Source organism: Aptenodytes patagonicus, chromosome 1, assembly GCF_965638725.1.
Source record: "Aptenodytes patagonicus chromosome 1, bAptPat1.pri.cur, whole genome shotgun sequence".
Classification (NCBI taxonomy): Eukaryota; Metazoa; Chordata; class Aves; order Sphenisciformes; family Spheniscidae; genus Aptenodytes; species Aptenodytes patagonicus.
In genome coordinates, this window is record NC_134949.1 from 113419968 (window position 1) to 113443093 (window position 23126).

Genomic DNA, 23126 nt, shown 5'->3' on the forward strand with positions numbered 1-23126 from the left:
CTTGGCCACTAGAGCACAGAGGCTCAATATAGGTATCAGCGGGTTATTACATGGGTACTACTGGTTAGTTTGTCTATTGTCGTTCATGTATTTATTGATGAAGGTTATTATTTTAATAAAATTAAGAGCACTTCTTGGATCTCTTCCATGGCAGCAAAGTCAAGATAAGCTGCAGAGATGGAATTAAAAAGCCATTTCTTACTTCATGAAATTTTGGCTTGAAAAAATGTTAAGAATGCATAACATTACATCCACAACCCAGCACAAGAAGCAGCTTTCTGATTACAAAGGGATACTCTGTACTAGTAGAGAGCACTACAGAACAAGTAAGGAGTACTTGGAGAACAAGTAAGGACTGAAGCAGCAACATGCACTTGTACCCTCTAGTACTTGGAAGCTATGCCTATGGAAGGATGTAGCAACAAGCCAGCTTCATCTTGTAACAAGATTACGTTACTTGAATTAAGATGCAAGCCTTTACTTACAGTAAGTAAAGATAACATCACCGGCTTTCAAGGTCTTTCACACAAAGGACTCAGTAGAAAAATTGTTATAGATTTCAGTGGTGCCAAATCAGGTCCTAAATTAACGGGGCCTTGTTTAATTATCCACTGTAATGATAAAAAGTATTAACCAGAGGTGATTAACAGTGATTTTGTTAAGGAAAGGGTTTGAGGTGAGGACAACACTGACAACTCAATCTTATTTCTAGACACATAACTTCAAGGGCAGAAAGTCCACAGTTTGCATTGTACAGTAGAAGCCAGGTGTGAGAGTGAAGATGGTAAGACTAAAACCTACATCCACAAATCTTCATTTCCATGCAAGTATTTTGCATTCAAAGACCTCAAAACTAACAGTCCACATGACTAGTCCTGCATAAAAGGCATCCTCAACACTCACACTGAAGTAGTGATTTAAGATCAGATTCTGTATCCTTCTATGTACCAAAATTTAAAGGATATTTTTTGAATATAAAAGGCATGTGTAATATAAAAATGCAAGTGCAAGAAAGCTTAGATAACAATAAACGTTCTGTAAGAATTCAATAGTTACATGTAAGAAATGTGTCTTCAGTCAGAACCAAAAAAACAACACATTTATTTGGCAAGAGCGAATACTTACTTTCTTCTGCACACAAAATAAAGAGATTCTATAGAAATGTAGAAAAGAGCACCTCTTGGCAAGAAACAGCATCAATAAGATTACTAAGTATCCTCCACAAGGTTGGTATGAGAAGTGGTGAGCCAGATGGCAGCCACAGGAAGAGCAACCTCTGCCATGCCAGCTGAGATAACAGATAAAACCTGACAGCAATGTTCCTCTTAGGTGGCTGAAACAGAATGTACAGAACCTGTTAGCAATCTATTTAGCTGAGATCAATATTTGAATAGCAATTCAAGGGTAGCAAATGGCTAAAAAGCCATTGCGTACTCTTTAGTAATTTCCACTAAATGGTTCAGCAGCGGACAGAGCATGTCTTGAATTTAGTGCTACAAGCCTACGTAGCATTGCTATAGAAAAGCAACTCCTGGAAACAGAGTTGACTGGACAGACTAGCCAAAGCCTCCATTTCCTCTCACTGAATTTTTTGGCACATATCCTTGATGCTTTTTATGCAACCTTAAAAGTCTACTTAAATCCTTTTGTCTACTTTTAAGCTTACATATCTTTAGCCTGCAGTGCTAAAACTTATTTTCCTTAACCAACATCAACCTCATCATTCCAGAAAGTTCCTAATGGAAGAATTATTGTAGTAAGTGCAACTCTTGGAAAAGTTAAAAAACCCCTATTCTACCTTTTCTGAAGTAACTGTGGGGTATCAGAACTTTTGCAGCATACCAAATTAGCAAAGGAACAAAACAAATTATTTGGATTATCACATTACTTTTCAAACATATCCATCTCAGGAAGTGCAATAACAGGATTTTCTCATTGCCTATCTTCCGCACATAGATATATGCTGTTGCAATAATGACTTACCAGACAGGAAGTAAAGAAAGCAAAATATTAAGACTAATTCAGCAAAACATTTCATCATGGACATAAATTCATCCCTACTCAGCAAAGCTTTAAAGCATATGATTAACTTGGAACACGTTTAAATTCTTATTAACTTCAGTGAGATTCTTGGTAAGTGATGGAAGCACACTCTTAAATGCTCTGCAGAATTGGGTCCCATGGAAGAACAAGCTAAAGGAAACAAAAACGCAAACTCTCCACTTTAGAATTTTACTCTTAATGCATTAAAATGCACACATTCCACAGAAGCAAAGGTTATCCATCAACAGCAAAACAGACATGAGAGATCAAGACCCTGTCAGCTCAAATACTCACTGGAAGAATATACTCTAGCTTTATATATAAGCCATGTTCTCTGATAGTCATCTGAGACCTGCACAAGGCCACAGATGTGTAGCTCACTGGTAGGAGGAAAAAGGAGGAAAAAGGAGGAAAAAGGAGGAAAAAGGAGGAAAAAGGAGGAAAAAGGAGGAAAAAGGAGGAAAAAGGAGGAAAAAGGAGGAAAAAGGAGGAAAAAGGAGGAAAAAGGAGGAAAAAGGAGGAAAAAGGAGGAAAAAGGAGGAAAAAGGAGGAAAAAGGAGGAAAAAGGAGGAAAAAGGAGGAAAAAGGAGGAAAAAGGAGGAAAAAGGAGGAAAAAAAAGAATGCTTGAGCCACACCACCATTTCAGATGCGTACTTTTCATTAATAAGTGCTTTTGAAATATACTAATACGGAGAGAAAATGCTTTTACAGAATTATTCTCACATATCTTGAACACCATCACACATTCAAGAGCATGACACTTGCAGGTTTCAAGGGACAATGGCTAAAAGCCAGCCCTGACATAAAAGGTTGTCATTTTCATTGAAAGCACTACAAGTCCTACCAGGGCAGAGTTTGGCCCACTAAAACTAGTGTCTGTGGTAACATCCAGACACCTGTGTTCACAGCAGTTGTGAACTTTCCTGTTAACATCATTCTTTCAAGCTTTCCTAAAGATTGGAAGAAAGATAACAAAAAACACATAACCATGAAAGAAAAATCAGTTGAACACTATTAAAAAACCATGTAATCAGCTGTTTTAACTCCAATAGCTAGTGTTTTATTTTACAGTGCAGACTCTGTCTAGCGGGGTGGGTTTTTGGGGATTTTTCTGTGTGTTTGATTTTCGTTTGTTTTTTTTCAAGAACAGTAACCAAGATTGATAGCTAAAGAAAAAGAGAATTACAGTTATTCCCTGAACAGACTGCAAGAATATGGGCAGAGCTACAGGAAAATCATAAGCACAATAATAATAAAATATACATATATATATATGTGTATGCTTCCTGCCATTTTCGTTGAGCTCAGCAATTTTCAGGTGTCATAAAAGCATGGACAGAGAAAATAACTTTAGAAGAAAAAAATACCTTTTTGATCTACACCACTATGCACTGTGTAATACCACTTTTGAATCACTAAACAAAACTAATATCACAGGGAAAAGGATGGCTAACATGCCTCAAACGCTACAGTGTCTTTCTCTGTCTGGACCTGATGCCGAGAGAACAAAAAAAAAACAACACCCAAACCCAACAACAAAAACCCCTCAAAACCAGAAATGCACTAAGAGGTAACTTTCAAACACAGAAAATGAACCAAGGACCTATTAAACAAGTGTTTTGTTGGGTTTTGCCTTTTTCCTTAAATTACAGCATTACAAATAGTGCTAATGTTGATATGTATCTTTTCAGAGCAACTGGTGGTATATTGTCACCCTAAGGTGTAATCGTAATTACTATGCTCCTAAACAGACTCCGTGCTAAATAAGTACTCCGTGCCAAGCTTGCACGCCAGTATTTCTTCAAAGCTACTTGTTAGTCATTTCAACAATAACAGCTTATCTCTACTTGTCATGATGTACTATCAACAAGGCTATTTATTTATTTGAGTTGTTAATGTAGGCAAACTTGACAGCCTCTGCAATATCTTCCCACAAAAGGGGAGGATCACATCTATTTTGGGCAGTTTCTTGCCATTTTTTTCTAATGGTCCAGCTCTAAATTAGCTATGTGCTTCACCTGCACCCCCCACCCTCATCCTATAAGGCTCAACCAGAACAAAGGTCCTACTTGTGTTCCCCATGACAAAACCAGAATAAATTATGTCTTGCTCCTGTCGTTCCAGCAAGCTGGTTAATTGCATTTGTTTCATATATCTCCAAACAGCCTGGTACATTAATTACATTCTGTAACACCAAGCTCCTCTGATTCACTCTGTCACTTCCACTGAGCACTTTAATTGTATTCCTTCTAGCTACATACAATTTTAAACACTTACTAATAATTACTTTTCTACAGCCTGATGTTTTCGGTTTGTATACAAAGACATCTCCAATACTGGTGGTCTTAAAGTTAAGGATCAAAATATGTTACAGTAGGAAAAATAAAGCAGACAGAAAACAAATCCCCTGCAAAACTATAACCATGCTGATAGATGCAAATGTTCCATTAAATCCTTTCACAATTAAAACTTCCTACTGTTTAGCACATATATACATAACGCAGAAATTTTCTAATCAGTAGACCAAACTTGAACATTAAACTGCATAGCATATTACGCAACCAATGTAAAACTGTACTTGAATGTCTCCCTCTTCTCGTCTATTTTGCCTCCTTTCTTGTTAGGAGGTTGGCGAAGATGAGAGGAGGGGGAGAAATACCAAAGCAGCCTGTGACTGCAAACAATAAACCTAGAGTCCTCGCTTCAGGACTGATACAGTAAATGCTGTAAGCAGTAGCTTCCTGGAACAAAGTTTGCTCTAACAGACAGGCAAAACCAGCCAGGGTCCTAGACATTAAATTAACCTAAAGTTTAAAAGACTGTTTAGAGATGCAAATACTCAATACTTAGGGGACTGCCGAGCGTTTGGTCCCAGCACACACTCATGTAGAACTGTATGCTGTTACAGATGCTCGCTTCCTAGTTGTGTGCTTGAACTACTGTAATCCATCTAACGTTTATACTGCAGTACAGCGCCAACCCCTACTTTGAAAGACAATTTACCCTTGCACTGAAGTTTCCGCCCTACTAAAGCGTACTTCCCCAAGATGCTAGTTTAGAGTTCCCCATCCATTACTTAAACTTGAAAACCGCAAGAAGTGTTGTAGAGCAGACCCAAAGGGGGGAGTGCGGGGAAGGGGGGAGTGCGGAGGAGGGGGGGAGAGGAAAAAAAAAATCCACCCTTTCCCCCAAACGTTGCTAAGCTTCATGACAACGCTCCCTCCGGAAAGCCCGTAATGGGGGGTTGAGGGGGAAGATGACGGGAAGACTCTCCCGCCCCACCCTCGAGCGGAGCCCCACCGTAGCGGGCCGGCCGCGCCACACCTGCCCGGCCCCGCGGGGGGCGGGTAGAGGTGAAGCGGGGTGGTTGGCGCCGTGCTGCCCGCCGTGCTGCTCGCCCAGCCTGCCTGCCCAGTATGCCTTGCCTGCCGCTCGCCGGCGCCTGCTCCAGCCAGCGCCAAAGGCTGGGATTCTGGAAATTCGCCAGTTCGCCTCACCTGGAGCCGAGGCAGAGCTAACCTATTTATTTCATCAGCTGGCTCTCCCGGTGGAAAGTTTAACAATAGAAGGAGGCAAAGTAATATCAGCTACAACAGCTGTCTGCCTTTCCTTTCTCCTTCCCGCTTCCCCCCCCCCCGCGAAATAAAAGATTTAGCACGGTAGTTTTTACTCTTTCCTCGCTACCTCAAGCTGACATTCTTCCATTCATTAGCTGCTTTTCCATTAAGTTAGCAGACGGGAAGGACTGCTTATTGGAAACATATATTCTCCCTCTCCCCCCCGCCCCCCGAAATACCATTTTTATACCAGAAACAAACTTAAGGCTGTGTAATGTTAAAGCTTATAATGCCGTCCATGTGCTGTCCCAAATCAGATTCAGATGAAGGGGAATTCTGCACAGAAATGGCATATGTAAAATAAACGAACTTACCATAGACTTGAAAAAATGCAAATCCAAAGAGCAGGAGTGGCGTCAGCAGACCCATTTTGACATATTAAAAGCAATCCCGATCGCTTGCGAGACCAATTCCACAGAGATCCAAAAAAAAAAAAAAGTATCCAAAGCCAGTAAGAGGTAGGTCCAAAAGTTTTCAGTTTCCTAGCAGCTACTTAAAGTGGAAGGGGAAATCTTGAAATCAAACGCTGCAGATGGAAAGGTCTTGAATGTGACACTTTTAGATCCATACAGATTAGAGCTGCGAGCGAGCTCCGAAGGCTTCTGCTTTGCACACACGCTCCTTCCTAAATTCCCACCAATCCAGCCCAAGCAGAGGAATCATTCAAGTGTGTCTAAGACTCTCTTTAGGATCCATGGCAATCCAAAAGCAAGCTCTTTCTTCGGAAAACAAGGAGAGACTCTGAGTAAAGGACCTGATTCCTAGAAAGTGCTCCACAAACTTCCCGGCACTTTGCAGGAAAATCATTGGTTTGGTTTGGCTATTTTGCTTTCCTCTCGCCCTCCCCCTACCCCTTTCTCTCTCTTTCTCTACCAAATCAGTTCAAGCTGTAGAGTTTCTCACTTAACTTCCGTAATAGGAACGCCTAGGCAATGTGCTACAGGAGGGGAACGGCTTTCTCAGCATCCCCTCAAAATAACGCCCTGTCCCCTACACCTCCCTCCTCACTGAAAACCAGAGCGGAAACTGCTTGAGGGCAGTAACTCCAGCGCGGTGCCGCTGCGGGCGGGAGCGGCGGTGGGCTGCTGCCGTGCAGTTGTGGCGGCGGCAGCAGCAGGGGTGCGTGCTGCAGGGGGTGCGGGGGCCTCCCGCCGCCGCAGCTCTCCCGGGCGGTCGCGGCAGCCCGGCGTCCGCCGCTCCGCTCTCCTCCTCTCCCCGCCTCCTGCCGCCGCGGACACACCGGCTGGCAAGGAGAGGGAGGAGAATGAGCGCGGCTCCCGAGGCTGCCTGGGGAAGGGAGGCTGCGGGGTGTGGACTAAACCACTGTGCTCCACACCCACGCGTCCCTCTCCTCCCGGGGTAGGGAGATGGGGACGGCGATGTAAGACGACAGCCACAAGATTGGAAATCGGGCTTGCTGCAGGCGGTGCCCCCCCGCCTCTCCTCTACAGTTGGGTATAGGTAGAATTTACATGATTGCTCCTCGCCGCTTCCCACTTAATGGGCAGCTAATTTTTCGGTAAGTGATTTCATGGAACCGTTCTCTAATTATTCATTCCCTCTCTCGCACAGACACAGACACTTGGGAGTGAGACCCTTGAAAGGATCTTCCCCAGAGATTTTTCTGCTGACCCGCTCTGTGGAAAAGGAAGGAAAGGTGGCAAATAAAATAAAATGGATCACGCGTGACCTACAAAGTCTGTAGGACTGGCGGGCTTGCTCAGCCGAAAAGCAGGAGCGAGCAACCTCCCTCTCCCGCGCCCTTCCCTGCCCTCCCCCAGGCCCCTCAGCTGCAGCGCAACTCCCGTCAGCGGGAAAGTTTCGCGGAACGGACCGCGATCCCCGGAGGCTGGCGGAGGGGGCGGTGAGGAAGGGAGACGAGACAAGGGGACGCGTAACCCCCAAGGAACAAGGCAGAACAGCCCCTCACCCCCTACACGCACGACAGAGACTGTCAAACGGCAGAATAAACCCCAAAGCACCCCAGCAAAAGAGCCAGGAACACGAAGGAAGGAGCAACGTGAACGAAAACGGAATTTAAAAGTGACCGGTGTCGAACAGGGCAGGGGGTGACCAGGCCGAGACACACCGAGAGCGGAGCGGCCGGTGAGAGGCCGGCGGCCCCGAGGTAACGGTCAAGCCCGGCCGTTGCCGCCGCGCGCCGTCCCCGGACCAGCGGGAGCGCCGCACGATGAAGCTCGAGCGCCCCCTACTGGCAAGCGGCGGGCAGCGGCCGCCACCTCGTGCCCGGCCTTGCCTTTTGTTGCGGCGAAGCCCTCCGCGCGCCGCTGGGGGGGCGGCCCCTCGGCGGCCCCCGCCCTCCCCCGGCGCGCGGGAGCGCCTGACGGCTGCGGCGGCGGGTGCCCGGGTACCCCGGCGGCCCCGGGGAGCTTCCTGTAGGGCTGGCCCTGTGAAAAGAGCGGGTTTTGTGACAGGAATGACTGAAATTCAGGAGCTACCGAAGGCCACGGAGCTGTTTCAGTAGACGATGAGTCTTTCCTCCATCAGAGAACCCAAAACAAGTAGTATTATACATAACTTTTTCGAGGAAACCTGTTCAAATATGTTGGTAGCGTATTTAGCTAGCTTATATTTTTAGTTTTTAGCGGGACATTGAAGTTGAGGATCGTTTTAAGACGATGCTAGATAAAAATTAACTGGTGAATAAAAACTTGGGATTCACGCTTTGCTGCACTAGGATGAGCAGGGCTGTTTAAACAGAAAGGACTTTACCTTCTTACGTGTTAACCAACTAGTCCCAAGTATTTTTCTCTCATCAAGTCTCTTTCTTGCTTTTTTATTTTGCATATACTACAGATTTATTCTTTTAATAAGTAAGTTCTTCATGTAAAGGATCAGAACTGTATTTCTGCAAAATGTACGCTGCCCGCACATACTCAAATAAATGGTCTGCAAGTGATTTCTTGCTTGATTCTTGCATGTAATTAGTGACAAATATTTTACCGTCACCAAACGTGATGGTGTGAGGTGTTTGTAGTTTTTTAAGTGTCTAAGAAGGTTATTGCTATTCCATACGAAGCCAGATGACAACTCCAAAATCTCTTTATAGAAATCAGGGAACGATGTCCTCCTATACTCACAATATGCCCTGCAGATAAATATATATTAATAGGTCTAAAGACCACCTTGTGAAGAAGGCTATAATTAAGGCTAATTAGGGTAAGGTGATCAAAATGGTATTCTTTGTCAGTGCACTTGTGAATTGGCAAAACGAGAAAATCATAAATCACCTACCTGACGGCAGTATGTGTAACAAGACATGAAATATTAAAGAATATTTCTCATTGTAATGGACCTTTCAAGGACACAGTTTTAGTGAAAATGCTGACTTGTTTATCACAAAGTTTTAAATTGGAAATAGCTATACACTGCACAGTTCTTTTTCTGCTTCTCAAATAAATTTAAGATAAATTTAATAATAGCTGATGTAGACCAGAACACTTTGTAGATATATACAGTCTTCAAAACCCTTAGGTACAGAGGTACCTGTAAAAGGGTATAATGACTCATATAAACATTCAGTGAAATCAATGGGTTATTCATTATAGCTGCAACTGTTTTATTCATTCACTTCCACAGAATACTGCTTTTCAACTATTAAACACTTTGCAAAACTTTGAAAAGTTTCAGCCAAACTTAATCAAGCATTTTCAAGCATAAATTTTGCCCATATGTGTTTCAGTGATTTTTTTCTTTGAGAAGAGTTAACAGTCCTCCAAAATGGCTAGCAGAGTCTGAAAGCATTGAGAAACTGGCTTTTGTATTGGTGCTGTTTGCCCAAATTCAGAAAACATGGCTAAGTTTGGCTAGTATACAAACACACACACAAAAAAAAGGTCAACCCCCCCCCCCCCAAAATAAAAGGTCATCTAGAGATCTGCTGGAGCATTACAGTAGAGGTTCACACATGTTATGGCTTACAAGCAGAGGACATGTCACACAGATCAGAGTCACTGGCCTATGAGCAGAGTTTGCTTGGAACAGTGTTTGCTTCCGTTACAAGATGCAGTCCAGTTACTAGAATAAAAAACCATATGCTTGTCTCTCCGGTCTTTCAGTAACCTCTTGTGAACATGGCCAAGATGACAGATGTTCTTTGCTTCAATAGCAAAGTCTATACAGAGGAACCGAATGTGCCAACTATTTGTTTGGCTATGAGCAATATGCCACCTGATGAAATACTTTTGTGAGCAGGATGAAGAAAAGACATGTCAGTATCGGTGCACATAAAGCTTCAGTTCAAAGAGTATTGTTGAGGTGGGACTTTAGAACAGGGAAATGGCACAGTAAGATTGCCCTGATTCATACTAAGGTCAGTCATCAAATGAGGCAGGACTAATCTGGTAAAACAGCAGTAAGATTAGACGTATGTCAGTGGTACAAGTAAAGGTTTCATTCCCTCCCCAGTCTGATATTTCATATCTTTGATTCCTAGACATATATCTGCATTAAAATATATATATTTAGTGGATGAAAGATCAGATCCAGTGTTTAAAGTACGAGTGTTCTAAGACTAGCCCTCTTTTCAGGTGAGCTCTACCATTTACAGCATTTTTCTTCTAAACCAACATTACCATTTCTGGTGTTACAAATGTATATAATATACTCTATTTCCTGGTTTCCATAAAAACCTCTTGTTATCTTCTCAAAGAGGAGAGGTTGAATTGTGGTGGATCATATAAAATTTATTCTGGATACTAGAGCTACTCATCCAGGGAACTGCTGAAAGTGACTAGAGATCTTTAATATCCAAAAACATACACGTGATGTGATGGCCATATAATTTAAATGTAGGCAACTAATTTAAGTATTCAAGTTAGGAGGCCGGTCTTTCTAGACTCTGGAGTAGAGCAAAAGGCAGATCCAGAGGATAATTCAGAGCATGTAATGTTAAGCAGCCTCAGAAACACAAAAACAAAAAGGAAAAAAACACCACAGTGAGCATGGACTTTCCCAGAGAACATACTCTTGTCTTCCTCTGTGCTATTCTGTTCCAGGTCATCGGGTTCTGATGTCATCTGACTATTGAATACATGATGATAGAACAGAATTTATAGATTTTAATCCTTATAAATGCTGAAGCATGATTATTATTCCTGCTGCAATCAATAGGGTCTTCCACAGGAAGAGTGGACACTGAGAGGTAAATTAGGAACTGAGTCCAGGAAAAGAAGATGTTGCTAGAAACAGTGTAAGTAGTGTGGCTAGATCTCTCTCACGAAGGCCCATGAAAATTAGTTTTTCTGCTGTCCCTGGCTACCACAATTTTGACTAATCTTTCCTAGAACCACTCTTGTGGATTAAAAAAAAAAAAGGTGGGTGCCAGAAGCATGTGTTTCTTTCTCTGTCTCACAGGTGTGTCTTACTTGCAGCACAGAGGGTCACCTTCTGCCTCAACATTAAAAATTCCTGAGCTGTGGCATCTGATTTCAGAGTGTTCCTATGGAAATACCAATCAAGCAACACTAAAAAACCTATTTTGAAACGTCCTTACATTGCTAGACTGTGTTAGTATGTCTGCACTATTTTTAATTACTAGTACAGCTACAGTGCTTACCACAGTTATAAGAATGATCTATACTGTTGGTAAGGTAAATATTTGGTAAATTAAATTATTGCAAGTTTTTTGATATACATCATATGCTCAATTTAGGTTTTGCATCCACAGCTCATTAAATGTGCAAAAACTGGTAACAGAAAGATGGTACAGTTTCTTGACAATTTTTAAAACAGCCTTACCTAAAATAAATTCTACTTGATTCTTCTATTTTTAACTAAGATTCAGAGCAGGCAATAAGCACAAATATTTATATGATAAATATAATGTTACCGTGTAAAGCTTTTGTAGATCCTGCTTTCCATTTGTTCTATGGATGTACTTTTACCACCCATAAAAAAATATACAGTGTCTTTCACACTTTGCAGCTTGGTCAAAAATTCAAGAAAGCAGAGAAATAATTCTTAGTTAAAAAAGAATTTGAAAATGGATTATACGTGAAACCAGGACCAGATTTCTCCTTTCTGGGGGCAGAAGGAGGAGGTGAAAGGAAACTTCTAGTTGTGGCATTCACAAAAGAATTGGTAAGTTTACTGCTGCGTGAAACACAGGTCTGTGTTTTCCCGCTGAGTAAAAGATGGCAGCACACCATCCCTTGAGGTACCTGGAGCTGGCATTGTAAAAAGCAACAGCATCTTTATACTAAAGGGATAAGAATAGCACATATTAGAAATACATCTGTGACTTACTGTAGTAGTGGCTGAAACTCAAACCCTGTAGTGTGAAGAGTACAGTGCCTGTCACAATCATAAGCACTAAAGTTGTTTCAAAACTGTTGGGCTTCGTATAGACTTGAGTAGACTTGCATAGAGCGGGTAGAACGGGACTCTTTTCACAGGTGCACAGGGATGGGACAAGAGGCAATGGACACCAGTTGCAATGTGGGAGGGTTCTAGCTAGATGTCAAGAAACAGGTTTTTACCATGAGGGCAGTCAAACAGGTGCCCAAGGGAGCTGTGGAATCGCTGTTGCTGGAGATATTCAAAACTTAATTGGACAATGTCCCAGACATTGAAGGTGAACCTGCTTTGAGTTGGACTAGATGATCTCCAGAGGTCTCTTCTGACCAATATTTTTCTAAGGTTCCATGATTCTATGACTAGCAATACTGGCAATGTTCTGAGCATGTAAAGTGTACTTTGTTCGGCACCGAACACCAAGGTTTCTTAGTAGAGAATTATGTACTAAAGTGTTCAGTAGTACTTATTTCTGTTATAAAATCACATAAAACTGCACACACAAGCTATAAACAAAAGAATTGCTTCATTTTCCTCAAATTTAAGCCATTCCTGTTGCAATACTAGAAGCCTTTGTTGAATGACTGCTATGTAGACTGAACAATGAATATTACAGGAATAGAAGAGCATTCCTTGCTCTCTTGTGATTGGAAGCACTTGCGTTTGCAACTGCAGTATCTGAAATTAATAGCCTTTCTACCAAGTGCAGTGAGTTGCACATCAAGCTTATGGCTGTCCCCACATTGTAGACTGTAGCATGAGTTCATTATTTGCAACAGGACACGCTGCATCCCTTCCAGTCTTTCCACAGACTATGTCTAGCTAGCCGTCTTCATGTCAGGAATTGCCTCTTATACACTAATATTTTCATCATATTGGTATGTCTGTACGTCTCCCATTTGCAAGGGTTGTGAGTGTTCCTGTCTGCTACATCAGGAACTTCTATTCTGTCTCTTATATCCAGGACTTTGTGTAAGCTATGCATTTCTTTGTCTAATGAAGGAAAAGTCAATTACTTAAGAAGACGAAGGCACCAATTATGGAATAAAGTGCTAGTCTAGGTAAATAAGGACAACAAAGACATATTCTATCACTACAAATAAAATAAGACTCCAAGAGTAATTTCATTTATTCCTTTGATAATGTAGTCCTCTACCCAGACATTCATTTTTATTAAAAATTAACAAAAATGCACTCTGCCCTAATTTACATACAAAAAATAAAACCATTCCTTAAGTGACACGTTAAGCTTAATTTCAAAAGACAGTTTAAGTTTCCAGAGGGCATAAGGTAGTCATTGTGTCATTCAAAAAAAGAACGAGCATTTAAAATGAAGAACTGGAAGAGGATAAGATCTTACCTTGCCTACACGAGAGATGCAAAGGTGAAAGTCTCACTAGAAAAATGTATTTCATCATAATGCGATCAGACTGATTCCTATGAAAATAAGTGTAGCTACTGTACCCTGACTTCCAAGGATCAGAAAATCAAGCTATACAGCAACACAACATTTATAACTCTACAAAACGATACACAAATAAGTCTTAAGCTGAACACCATATTCCTACATAATTCTATTATAAATAACATGTTATGCTCTCTTATTAAATGACATATGTCAAATTTTCCATAACAAGTGCATATTGACAGCCAACTACATTAGCCAACAATATTTACACTTTAATTACAGCTTTTAAAATGGAAATATGGAAGTATATATGTACATATGTTGTTAATGGGGCAGAAATTCATACAAGGAGATCCATATGTAAATGTCCATTATGTAGGTACCCATCTCTAAGTGGGCAAATATTCTTTACAATAGGTAGTGTTTAATTTAATAATGTAGGAAACATGATTTACTATGTCATTAAAAAGTCAATTCACTTGAAAATTCTAATAGACACATACAGTATCGTTTTTCGATCTTAAATGGCTTTTAAATTTAGCTGGATTTTATAGTGACTATTTTGTAGAAGAAGAAGCCAGACTTACTGAGTGTCAATGGCATGGATAGGTTATTGCTTAGCATGATTTCTACTGTACTACAGTCCTCAATTGTAATCATATATTAGTCAAACCAAGGACCTGTTGTGATACCGCAGAGCTTCTGATTTATGAAGATGTCAGCTCCTGAGAATCTGGTCCATCACTATGGTGGCAACCCTAACAGCATTAGAGGCTTTTGCATGTTTCTACCAGTGGGTTGTAATGTTCCCATCAGGCTATGATTCTTTTTTGCAATATGGTGCTGTCAACACTGTTCTCATCAGTTATACATATCAGTGGATTATTAACAATATTTGTCAGACTTTTATATTAGTTTTGTCCCAGAACAGCCTTGCCTCACTTCAGCAATAGAATTACATTTTGCATTCTCTCAAGAAATGCTTTTAAATTAGAATTGATGTTTCGGTCATATGATTTTTCACTGCTGATGTAATTTAGTTTTCTATCTAAATTTTTATATGAGTATACGACTTATTTTTTAAAAATGCGATCCTATTAAAGGCAGCTGAAGCACAGAAAGTTCCCACAGCAGAATTTGGGCTAATACCTCACCCATGCATGACAGACTAAAAGAGTGGTCAAGACTAACATAAATTTCAACAGTAAATTGAAAAGAAACATAAAAGAGGAAAAAACTGAAACCTCAGAGCAAGACTTCTCCTTAAAAAGTATGCATTTAATCAAAATGAAAAATAAATAATTACAACTGTAAACACCAAGTATCCCGTATAATCACCAGATGAACTATTGTATTTTGAATATTTTGCAGTTAAAGCTATTATAGGATTTAATTGCTTGAATTGTATACAAAGTCACCTTTTACCAGGAAAATATGTGGGAATGTTTTTCCTCTATGCTGCATATCCTATTCTACTGGGAGCAGCTGTGCCAGTACACAGTCCCTTTAAAACCGATAAAACTATACAAGCAAAGCAGCAAGCTCAGAACGCAGAAACAGAAGCCAATGACTCATTTTAACGCCTGTCTCTGAACTGAAGCACAAAATAGCAATTACCTCAAAGCTGCTTACTGCCACAGCTAGGAAGACTCTTTCACATTTAAAGCACACTACCCACACAACAGAAAGTCTCTTTTTGTTTTGTTTTGTTTTCATTGTACAGCTTGCAATATTGTGGCTGATGGTGGAATTTAGCATGTTTCAATCTAAGTCATCAGTTCAAATCTTTCCCATGCTGATGGTGACCAAAAGTTATTACTTGATTCCCAGCTTAAATTATTTTAGAGTCAGCTTTTTGTAGACAAGAGAAACACATTGTAAGCTTATCTTACCCAGACAATCAGCAATAGTTCAGCCTTCTAGGACAACCTTGAGAAGAATAGGGTATTTTGCACTGCCATGGCCCAGAAGGTACTTATCTTGAGAATGAAGAGAGAATTTGGTTTCAACAGTATCTACCACAATGAGATCCTGTAACCAGAACTGTGTATCTATGGACTTCTGTAATATAAATAGTAATTAAATCCCACTGCCACATTACCTGCTGAAAGATTTTCTAAAGGAAATGTGTCTTCCATGATTCTGGCAAAAAGTTACGTAAAAAATTAACTTTTTATCACTTCCCAAGAAAAAAAGAAGGTGTACTAGTTCTTTAATCTGTAAGTGGCATGACTACTAAAATGTCAAATTTAAAGTCAATGAGTCAATATATGGAGTAAAGCCACAAGATAATTTTTAAATAAAAAAGGGTAAATACCCCTATGTATGAAATTCAAAATACTGTAGTAATGCCTATAGCTGTGTAGGTGGTATCAAATAGTGAAGATGTGTGCTGGATTTATTATGTTGTTGATATTTAAAAAGAAACAACAGTCCATTCTGAAGAATATAAGGAAAGAGGAATTCTCATCTAAATTTGCACGGAATTTACTTGAGAAATTCCCATGAGTGCTTACAGGACTTGAATCCTCACATAACAAAAAGACACTAGAAGTCTTTTCCCGTATCCTTTGGAAGGATGATTCAAATCATTGAAATAATGCAGCAGGCCACCTGGGAAGTTTTTCCTCTGGGAGTCATAGACATCCTTTCAAGTGATCTACATTTCGAAGAAAATTGGCTTAAATTCTGATGTACTTTATTGTCCCCCACCACTGTTCTTTAGTGGGTTTGCAGGGACATAGAATAATGCTGATCATTTAATCATAGTAGTCCTGACATAGAATTCTGAGTACAATTTTTTTTTTCCTTTTTTTTTTCCCCTGTAAATCCATTTAATTTTCCTGTCACATGACCTGGAAGTTGGTTAGTGATTCAACGTATGCTCAGTTAAAAGAAGTCTGAATCTGTTAATTTTCAAATGACCATAAATCTACATTACTTAAATGAAATGTACAACATCTAAGTCAAGGAGCTTGCTTTTTAGCCATCAACAATTCACAGTGTCTACCCTTAAACTACTTAACATAAAAATACCAAGGATTATATTTCCAAAATCTTTTAGATGCCTGAACGTATCAGTGATCAGCACATTTGCAGAAAAGTGCATTTTTGGTCCCTGCATACAAGCTTACAGTTGCTTAAGTCATGTCTTTGACAAGCAATAAGTATAAAAACTGGTATAGCCTTCTCTAACACCAACATGACAAAAAGAAGGGAGCAATGACTCTGGAGCTGGGTGTCTGATACATGGAGAGATGTCTTTTCTGCCAGCAATAAGATTATAGATGCAAGAGTGGCACAGGGAGGTTAGGGCATCTGAACTGTTAAATCCTCAATTTGTAAGCAGTGACTTAATCAGAAGACTGCTAAGTCAAACCACAGTGGTGGATCAAACAATTGAGGAAAGTATTCCTTAAAAGAGTGTCAAGATGAGCAAAAAAATGAAAGGAGGGCTGAGTGACAGCAAGTAAATGTGAAGAACCTCTGGATTCTTATAAGAACATCTTGTAACATTTTAAAATACAGTGGAAATTTTGGATTTGAATTCTTTTAGTCCCTAGAAATCAAAGCTATAATAATTAATAACCATCTTTCATAATCTAAGCAAATAGCAGATGATACTTAGAAGATTTTTATATAGGAAAAGTGTCCCTTATTACATTTTCCAAACTCTTGCTTACCATTAACATTTTAGATCTACATCATATTTAAGACACTTAAATCAAACTGCTTAATATTCTGGACTGACAGGGTCATTAAGCTGAACAGTAGGATTGCTGTTAAATGCACTTCAGGCACTTACAGTAGGAAATTTTCTATTTTTAATTCCAAAAGTTTAAAGTGAAATCTTTATTGTTAAAACTGTAACTACATTTCTTTTCTTTGAGAGGCATTACTATATGTTTGACATCTCAACTCTGATGATATTTTGGTTGTCTCTTACATTCTAAAATATTTAAGCAAAAGAGTAGAGTGCTGTGTGCAACAGCTTTGGTATAGTAGTTACCCATTTTTTAATCAATTCATAATGTCTATTAATTTATGCCTGTCAATATTAAAGAATCATCTACTGTAGCTATAGTTCAGACTGGTGACATTGTATACTAACTCCCATTTGGTCTATATTATTTTAATACATTAAAAAGTACCTACCAAATTTTATTCAATGTTAAGAGCAAAACAATTTTGCAGGAAAATATTTCTCCAAGGCCAGGTTTATCAAAGTTATTTAGAGGTGTTTCACAGTGCTGATAGCATCTGTGTAGAAGCCTCACTAGTGCTGCAAGTCAGTGCGAGTTTCTAGCAATTAGTTTCTTTTGAAGGTTTTTAACAAGTACCTATCTAAATATTTTTATTCTGGCAGTGTATGAAAACTTCCATCATGCACTCTTTGATCTGGAGAGCTAGAAAATAAATTAAAGACTGTTTAAAGGGCGTTTGAGGTGCTAAGTACTCTTCTTTCAGACCAAATAAAAAGTGCAATTACAACTCTTTCAGTAGTAAGATACCTGGTATTAATAGGAATTACCACAGGATTCATCAAGCAGCATGGCTAGGCTTGGTCAGAAGCTATGTCATGTGCGCTGAAATAATTACCGATGGAGAAATCCAAGACAAAGGCCAGAAGACAGTGAATAAGATTGTAATGAATATGAACTGCCATAAACAGGAGCAGAAAGGCATTTCCAGGGGAAAAGTAGGAACACAAAGTTAGGTTAGCAGACATCTGAGGAAAGAAACTATTCCTAATGCTATTTTTGTTATTTTCACAGAAAAGGAATTGCATATAATCTTTGAAGAAGTCAGGAAGGATTGAACCTGCTTCAGTGTCACCCCTTAAAGAAAAAAGTCACAAAATGTAAGTTACAAAATACAACTATTGGCCACACATTGTTCTTTTGTATTTGCAATAACGCAAGAAAATAATAGGGATTTTAGAAAATATTTTATCAGAATATCAGATCTCTACACTAAAATCTAGTCTTAGATTACAGGAGCAGCTGATAAAACCAGTCTGGTTTTTTCTGTTGTTTCCTCAGGAAGCATGATTCTAAAGTCTGTTCAAAGAGTCTATTTGTAGATCACTGCCTTCACCTTTTTTTTTCCTAATTATATAGAAGTTGAAATTGTAATATAGATAGTAATTAAATCTCACTGCCACATTAAATCCCACTGCCACAACAACATGTTGTTGTTCCTACAACAACTGAGCTGGTTTTTCTTTCTCTTTCACCCTTTCTTTCTCTGTTGAGATCCAGCTGAAAAGTAGAGTTCAGCTGAATCACTGTACTACTTTGGAGGTTGACCATATGGTTAGTTGAAACTACTAAGGGACTGCAAGATAAAACGTCCTACTGTTATTCTATTCTTGTCAAAACTTGTTTCCTTGAATATTGCATATAAAAAGGTTTATAATGCCATTTTTATTTATACAAGCATGCATAATTGTATGTTTGCATTCCTGTGTACCATACAGGAGTTTGGACATGATGCTGCCATTTCTCTTATGAACAGGTTTCTGAACTGAGACTCATAGCCGTACATGATTTATGTAGGCCTATACAACTTTTTTGCAACAAAAATAGTCTAAAATTCCTCTAACTGGTGATTTGGATTTGTTTTTATAAGAGGCAGAGACTGTAAAAAAAAAGTTCTGTTAAAAAATCCATTGGCAATCTCAATAATATTGTTCTGTCTACTTATTTTGGCTCTTTTTTCCTCAGTGTAAGGTTGCATACTGAAGGCATTTCCTCTGAAAGTTAAAAAGTGAGGTCACTGAAGCAATTGTGATAAGATATTCTTTCTGTAGCTTCTGAAATTAGATATGTCTATCTTATCACCATGTTTGATTAATTCCACTACAATAGAGTCACCTCTTGTTTTCATATAAGCTCCTTCCAGCTTCCATTTAACTCCTTCCTTTTTAGTTTCCAGAAAGGATACATCTTTTGAAAGAATAATCAAAAAAAGCAAGAACCCAAGGGGGTCATCTACATATTAGGAGAAAAATTTCCAATTTTGCTCTTGAACAGGGGCAGCTACCTGATAGGTCAGTTTCTAATATTCCTCCCTGATCTGCTCAAGGTGAACATTGCTGACTTAAGAAAAGTGCTATGTAATTTGATAAGGTGACTAAGAGAAGTAAACCATTTAGTTTTAACAGATACAAACTCTAGCACCACCAGGTATGACTCATCTTGTTCTCAACAAGAAGCAACTACCTCGAGAGAATTAAGCAAAATAACTCTTGGCTAGGATAGTCTGTATAAAGCAAAGCACTCACTGCGTGTTAAAAAATACTTTAAAATATAAAGCCTTTAACAGTCTGCAGATAGCATTACAGCCACATGGCATTACTTGAAAACTTGCCCTGAAGTATATCTCAAAACTGTGGTAACTCTAATTTCATATAAAAGGAAGATATATCATTGTTAAGCCTTGTGTTATATCTCACTGAGAGCAGTGGTAAAGTCCAAACATTGACTGTAATATGAATTAAAACATAGTCATCAAGGCAGTGAGTAAGTTTTTAACACAAATCATTTTACTTTTTCCACCAAAAGTGTAATTGAATTTAAATGATACCGAGTCATACTTTTGAAGAAAAATTGAAATCTAGTTGAAAATTTCTAGCTTAGTCTAGCATGTGAGACAAGTCTGTGAATTAGTCTACTTAGCAAGAAGGAAAAGTCATGGGAAAATTGTGACTTGGGATGCAAAGGTTTGAATACTGCCCTCTAACTTAAGTGTGCTTTGTTTTCTATAATACCTAAACATGAAATATTCAGCTAAAAATAGGTCTTACATTTCATAAATATATTATCATCTGACTGTGGGATGGACCTGAAAAACAAAATTTGCATAGTCTGGCTTTGATTCAGGGATAGAAGGAAAACTTTAATTTGGCATGATCCTACAATAACCTTTGAGACGTTCCAACGAGACTGTGAATGAAAATGGAGGGTACTGTTAATATATCACTCACAGACAATGGAGAGATGTAATCTCTAATAAATTGTGATCTTCTGTGTGTACATCTCATAAATTTGAGACAAACATAAAGTCCCTACATTAGAAATTAGTTACCCTCTATTACTCGTGTTGTTATCCCTCACTCTCTGTATGTATATATGTATGTATGTATGTATTTAAAAACCTCACCTAAAAGAATTAACCATAGCTAAACTAAAAAGCACATGGCTATGGTGAAATAATAGCCACACCTTGTAAATTGATTTTGGATTTCCTGATTAATTTATTTTAAAAGCTGTTTCCTCAGAATCTTCATGGTCAGCTGAGCTGGAAGAAAAAAAAATGCACATGCCTTGGCTAATCTTTTCTGTGGCGTACTTAAGAAATTCATTTTGCTTGTATACTCTTATGACAAATTTTTTAAAAATCTAGCCTGCTAAAAATGCAGTAGAATTAAAATACTTAATTCCCATTGAAAGCAAAAATAATGTTTTACTAGCGTATTTTGAACTACCCCAAAGCTCCTCTCTGTCTTTAGTTGTCCCAGAATGTGTGACATCTAGCTCATACAGAGTAAAGAAATTAGCAGTGAAAATGATATTTTTTAGAAAAGTATGGTGATATTGATAGTTTTTTAGAGATGCACATAATACTTTCTTTCCACTGCTTGTTCTTTACTCTGTGTTTTCTGAGAACCCTGCAAAAAAGCATTCCACATTATCTAAGAAGTAAGTTGTAATGTATAACAAATATATAAGAACTCACAGATGTTGTTCCAAAGGATTGTTGCTGTAACATAATGTAGTAGAATCCTGTCTTTATCCCAGATACTGTTTTTAAATTATTTTATTTTATTTTAGATCTGTGGGATAATTAGTTCCTGTTTCAGGATAGGTTTCAGAGCCTATGGATGCTCACCCTTCCCCATTCTCTAACTGGAGTTAGGAGACTGTAAAGGAACGTTCTTCACAGCAAGTAGTTACTCTGTCACCCCAGAAGGAGTTTTCCTGTTCTGTATGAAGATTGCTGCTCTAAAGATCAACATCAAAACTTTTTCTTTTTTTTTTAAATAGCCACACATAATTTCTTCAGGGCAAAACACTTCCTTAGTACGTAGAAATTACTCTGTGTCTACTAGGAATCAGTGTGGTGCAGTCTCTGCTTGGAGTGATAAATTAAATGAATGTAGACAACAATCAAGTCACTTCTTTGTTGAAAGTGAATGCTAATGACATTTATCCTGTGCTTTGTGATAAAGTCATTTAAAAGACTAAAATGCTGGGGGAAAAAATCCTGCATTTTAGGAAATATGCATAAACTGTCCTTTACTTGCTCAGTTACAAACTGCTGAGAGTAGCATCAATACATATTTAAATTATTTTTAAAATCCTTGTGTATATAGGTTATATGTCTAAAAAGGTTTTTCATGAAAGTGTCCTGGTTTGCATTTTGAAACTGTTAACTGTACATGCTATATGAATGACTGGTTTTACAAAAAACATATAAGAGAATATGTTAGCTCAGAGCTATTCAACTAAGAATCTGTTGCTGTCTCTATTTGTCACTTTGAGGGTGATGTTACATGTTATGATTGAGCTGATCTGCCATCTTACCACTACTGCAAGTGAAGGATCCCCCTCCTCTTTCCCCATCCTTTGTCTTCCCTGAACATGATCCTGACTGCAGTCCCCGGCTTTCCTTACCTAGCTCCAAAGCATGTATTTTTAGTCTGGATTAATTTTTTGCCAACTTAGCAACATGAACCAATTCTGTACAAGTCCAGTGAGTGCCAACAGCAAAACAGGAGAAGGGAGAGGAGGGGATCATGCAAGCAGGGAAAGCTTATCTCCTCTCAGTGATGGGAAGCCCTTACATCAGCTTAAGTCACATCACCTTATCCACCTTGAGCCTACCATCCACAGGACGCAGAGCTGATATAACAACTTGTTGCTACAGAGAAAAGTCTAGCAACCTTCCTTTCCCCATGCCAGCGCTTAACTCCCCATCATTTCACCCTTTCCTTCTTCTAGCTACACAGCCTTTCTTCCTCCCCATCACTGAACAAATCTAACTCATTAACATCAGACAAAAAAAAAAAAAGCAACCAACCAACTTTGTGGTTGAGTAATTTTCTGTGATTTTAGTGAACTAAGCAGGCTTGCAGAGGGGCAAGGAAAGTAGCAGTAAAGGTAAAGAGAAGGAAGATGGGTGAGGATTATTAGCCAAAGCTGCCCTGTAAAGCTGTCACTCACATACACCTCAAACCAGCCTAAGTTGGTAAAGCCTTCTGAAGCAGCAATCTCAGCTTCACTCCATCTTTATCCTGCTGTCCCCCTTCATTGGCATAAGTGTTTGTGCCTATGCACCATGAACAACTGATTGAGCAAATTTTTTCCCTTTTTTTTTTTTTCCTTTGTTTAACTTGGATAAGCATTTTCTTTAACTGTACATTTCGGGGAAGAACTTTTTTTTTTTTTTTTCCCCCCAGAAAACCTGTTTTCCTATGACTTACATATTTTTCAGTAAGTGCAATGAAGGTGAATAATGTCCACATTTTCTCTCACATAGAAACATTTTTAAAAAGGGAAAAAAAGAAGACCCGGGGAACTACAGGCCAGTCAATCTCACCACTGTGCCTGGGAAGATCATGGAACAGATCCTCCTGGAAGCTATGCTAAGGCACATGGAGGACAGGGAGGTGATTCAAGACAGACAGCATGGCTTCACCAAGGGCAAGTCCTGCCTGACTAACCTAGTGGCCTTCTAT

General features: G+C 39.1%; 1 protein-coding gene across 14 annotated transcripts in view; it reads right to left on the minus strand.

Annotated features, from left to right (window-relative positions):
* The window catches only part of ROBO2 (roundabout guidance receptor 2), a 484548-nt gene extending 477807 nt beyond the window's left edge, over nucleotides 1-6741 (minus strand). For all 14 annotated transcript variants that reach the window (XM_076352017.1, XM_076351963.1, XM_076352000.1 and 11 more), the window contains exon 1: nucleotides 5976-6741. In XM_076352017.1, coding sequence (XP_076208132.1) covers nucleotides 5976-6030 — 55 coding nt within the window. In that variant the 5' untranslated portion in view covers nucleotides 6031-6741. The remainder of the gene's footprint in view (nucleotides 1-5975) is intronic.
* Nucleotides 6742-23126: the final 16385 nt, after the last annotated feature.